At 45.3% G+C, this 3,115-nt stretch overlaps 1 protein-coding gene across 1 annotated transcript; it reads left to right on the top strand.

Annotated features, from left to right (window-relative positions):
* The first annotated feature begins 563 nt into the window (after positions 1-563).
* Positions 564-1,217, top strand: LOC117273664 (uncharacterized). The gene has a single exon (XM_070192997.1). The coding sequence runs from the start codon at positions 564-566 to the stop codon at positions 1,215-1,217; it is 654 nt and encodes a 217-aa protein (XP_070049098.1).
* Positions 1,218-3,115: the final 1,898 nt, after the last annotated feature.

Genomic DNA, 3,115 nt, shown 5'->3' with positions numbered 1-3,115 from the left:
AGGCTAAGATGGATGACATGAGTGTTATCGGGAAAGATAACGCTGCGCATGCTAAAAATGTTGAAACTTTAGATGGTCAGAGTACTCCTGCACAGAATGATTTGGTTCTACAGTTGGAGCAGAAAATACTGGAATTATAAGGGGAACTTGAGCAGGTCCGCAACTTGGCAAACCTCTCCCTCACCTTAAACGTCCCGGATATTAACCAACAGAATGCCCAAAACCCAGCACCTCATCAAAACACACCAAACCAACATCCACAAAATCCTCCCGCACCACATCAATACGCCACACCTCCTCAAAATCCTAACCCTCCACCAGTGCCAACTCCTCCTCAACACCAACATCTTTCGACTCAGTATCCACAGACTACTACCTACCATATTCCTCAAAATACACCGCAACATACCCCCGATCCGCAGAATTCAACCAATGATCATTACTACACTCAAATCCCCGGTATCCACCAAAGTAACCCCATTTACGTAGAAACTCTACCTCACCCCACTCAACAAACCCCATACACACCAGAATCCTCCGAGAAGGACCTGCTCATCAAGAATATGGCAGAGGAGCTTAAGAAGCTCACAAGCCGAGTCCAGGGTGTTGAAGGGGGTAAAAGCATTGAGGATTTGAACTATGAAGATTTCTGTATTCAGCCAAACGTAGAACTGTCGGAGGGTTACAAACCTCCCAAGTTCGAGATGTTTGACAGAACAGGTGACCCAAATGTGCATCTAAGGACATACTGTGACAAGCTCGTAGGAGTTCAAAAAGACAAAAGGATTCACATGAAACTGTTCATGAGAAGCCTTACTGGAGACGCCCTATCATGGTACATCAGCCACAATCCAAAGAAGTGGGTTAGCTGGGTAAGCATGGCATCAGATTTTACGGATCGGTTCAGGTTTAATACGGAAAATTTGCCAGATGTCTTCTATATCCAGAATCTCAAGAAGAAGCCAACAGAGATTTTCTGTGAGTATGCTACTCGATGGAGATCGGAAGCTACGAAAGTAAGGCCGGCATTGGAAGAAGATCAGATGAAGAAGTTCTTCGTCCGGGCCCAGGATCCACAATACTACGAAATGTTAATGGTTATCGAGAATCACAAATTCTCCGACATCATCAAATTGGGTGAAAGGATTGAAGAAGTGATCAAGAGCGGAATGGTAACTAATTTTGAGCCATTACAGGCTACGAATAAAGCTTTGTAGTTAGGGGGTATATCCAAGAAGAAAGAAGTAGGGGCCGTGATGGTAGACCAAGGTTCAAGATCTCCTCTTACATACCAAACACCTCCACCACATATCAGCCATTACCTCCCAGATATCCATAACCCGCCACTGCCTACCATACTTATAACACCCAGCCAACATACTATCACTCCCTGCCAGTCCGCCAAAACTATCAGAAACCTAGACCAAAGTTTGACTGCAGTCCGCCCAGACAATACACCCCTATTGCTGAACCTATGGATCAGTTATGTGAGAAACTGAAAGCTGCTGGATCGGTCACCCTTATTTTCGTTGTTGCCATGGAAAACTCTTCTCAATGGGTCAATCCAAATAAGACATGTGCCTATCACTCAGGCATGAAAGGTCATACTATTTACGAGTGTCATACTTTGAAGGATAAGATTCAAACACTAATTGACACCAAAGTTATACAGGCAAAGGAGGTTGCACCCAATGTCCGTAACAATCCTCTCCCAGATCACAGGGGCGGAGGGGTAAACATGATAGAGACCGATGAAGAATGGGACTCAAAGGGGTCAATTGGACTCATTCGATAAGGGGATAATCCTGAAATATCTCCAGTCACTCTCACACCTATCATGGTACAGATACAACCACCAGTTGACGTAGCCACACCGACCCTGTGCAGGGTGGAAGTAACAACACATGTAGCTACACCTGCTCCGTTTGAAGTAGAAGTGACCACACCTTCACGGTGGCGGTAGCACCTACACCATCTTATAAGTCTAAAGCCATACCATGAGATTATGTTGCAGAGGCAAGAAGGAAAGGAAAGGGGAAAATGGAAGAAACTGGTGCAGCAAAAGGTATGAGCAGAACCGGTAGGGTTTACACGCCCGAGCATTTGGGGGGAACAAGTAAAGAAGCCGTTTCCAAGCAGCCCATCATTGAAGTCGGCCGGGATGATCTTTGGAGAAAGGTGCAAGCAAGGGAGTATTATTTGGTTGATCATTTCAACAAAACCCCTGCTCAGATATCCATTATATCACTACTACACAATTCTGAGGCACACAGGAATGCGTTGATGAAGGTGTTGAATGAGGCATGTGTACCCAAAAATATTACCAGTGGAGAAATGGCCAATATGGTAGGACAAGTGTTGGAAATCCACAAGATCACTTTTCATGAAGACGAGCTACCACCAGAAGGACTAAGTCACAACAGGGCACTGCATATCATAGTGAAATTTGAGGATAAGTTCATTGCCAGAGTCCTGATAGATGGGGGTTTGAGTCTTAACATATGTCCACTAACTACTCTGAAAATACTGGGTAAAGGCCTGCACGAGATACGAGTAGGAAGTATGAATGTGAAAGCATTTGATGAGTCTCAAAGGGCCACAATTGGGGAGACCAACCTCAGCCTACAGATGGTCCCAACCTGGATTGATGTTGAGTTTCAAGTGTTGGACATATCTGCTACCTACAACCTATTGTTGGGACGACCATGGATACATGTCGCTGGGGCCGTACTTTCTACTCTACATCAGGTCGTGAAGTTTGAGTGGAACCATCAGGAAGTGATCATCCATGGGGACGGAAATAATCCCATTTACACTAGTCAAATTGTTCCGGTCATCAGGAATAGAAGGAAGTTGGGTGGAGAAACATACCATCGCATCGAGCATGTCAACGCAATTTAAAAGGACAAATGGTGGAGCAGTAAGATAGAAGGCATATTGGCATGGGCGAGGTATGAGAATGCAAAGATCTCGGCAAAAACCTCCAGGGGATCACTAAACCAATACAGCTAAAGCGTCACGACACAACTGTTGGGCTTGGGGTATGAATACACCTGGCACGAGTATCCGAATTGGTCGCCACCATGGCGTGGTCCTTATTACCCTCTAGAGCAAC

This window comes from Nicotiana tomentosiformis, chromosome 2 (genome assembly GCF_000390325.3).
Source record: "Nicotiana tomentosiformis chromosome 2, ASM39032v3, whole genome shotgun sequence".
In the NCBI taxonomy this organism is placed as follows: domain Eukaryota; kingdom Viridiplantae; phylum Streptophyta; class Magnoliopsida; order Solanales; family Solanaceae; genus Nicotiana; species Nicotiana tomentosiformis.
The sequence above is the reverse complement of the archived record's forward strand: the minus strand, read 5'-3'. Positions and strand labels throughout refer to the sequence as shown.

Excerpts from the sequence above, each read along its gene's own strand:
- LOC117273664 (XM_070192997.1), top strand. The coding sequence starts at position 564 with ATGGCAGAGGAGCTTAAGAAGCTCACAAGCCGAGTCCAGGGTGTTGAA.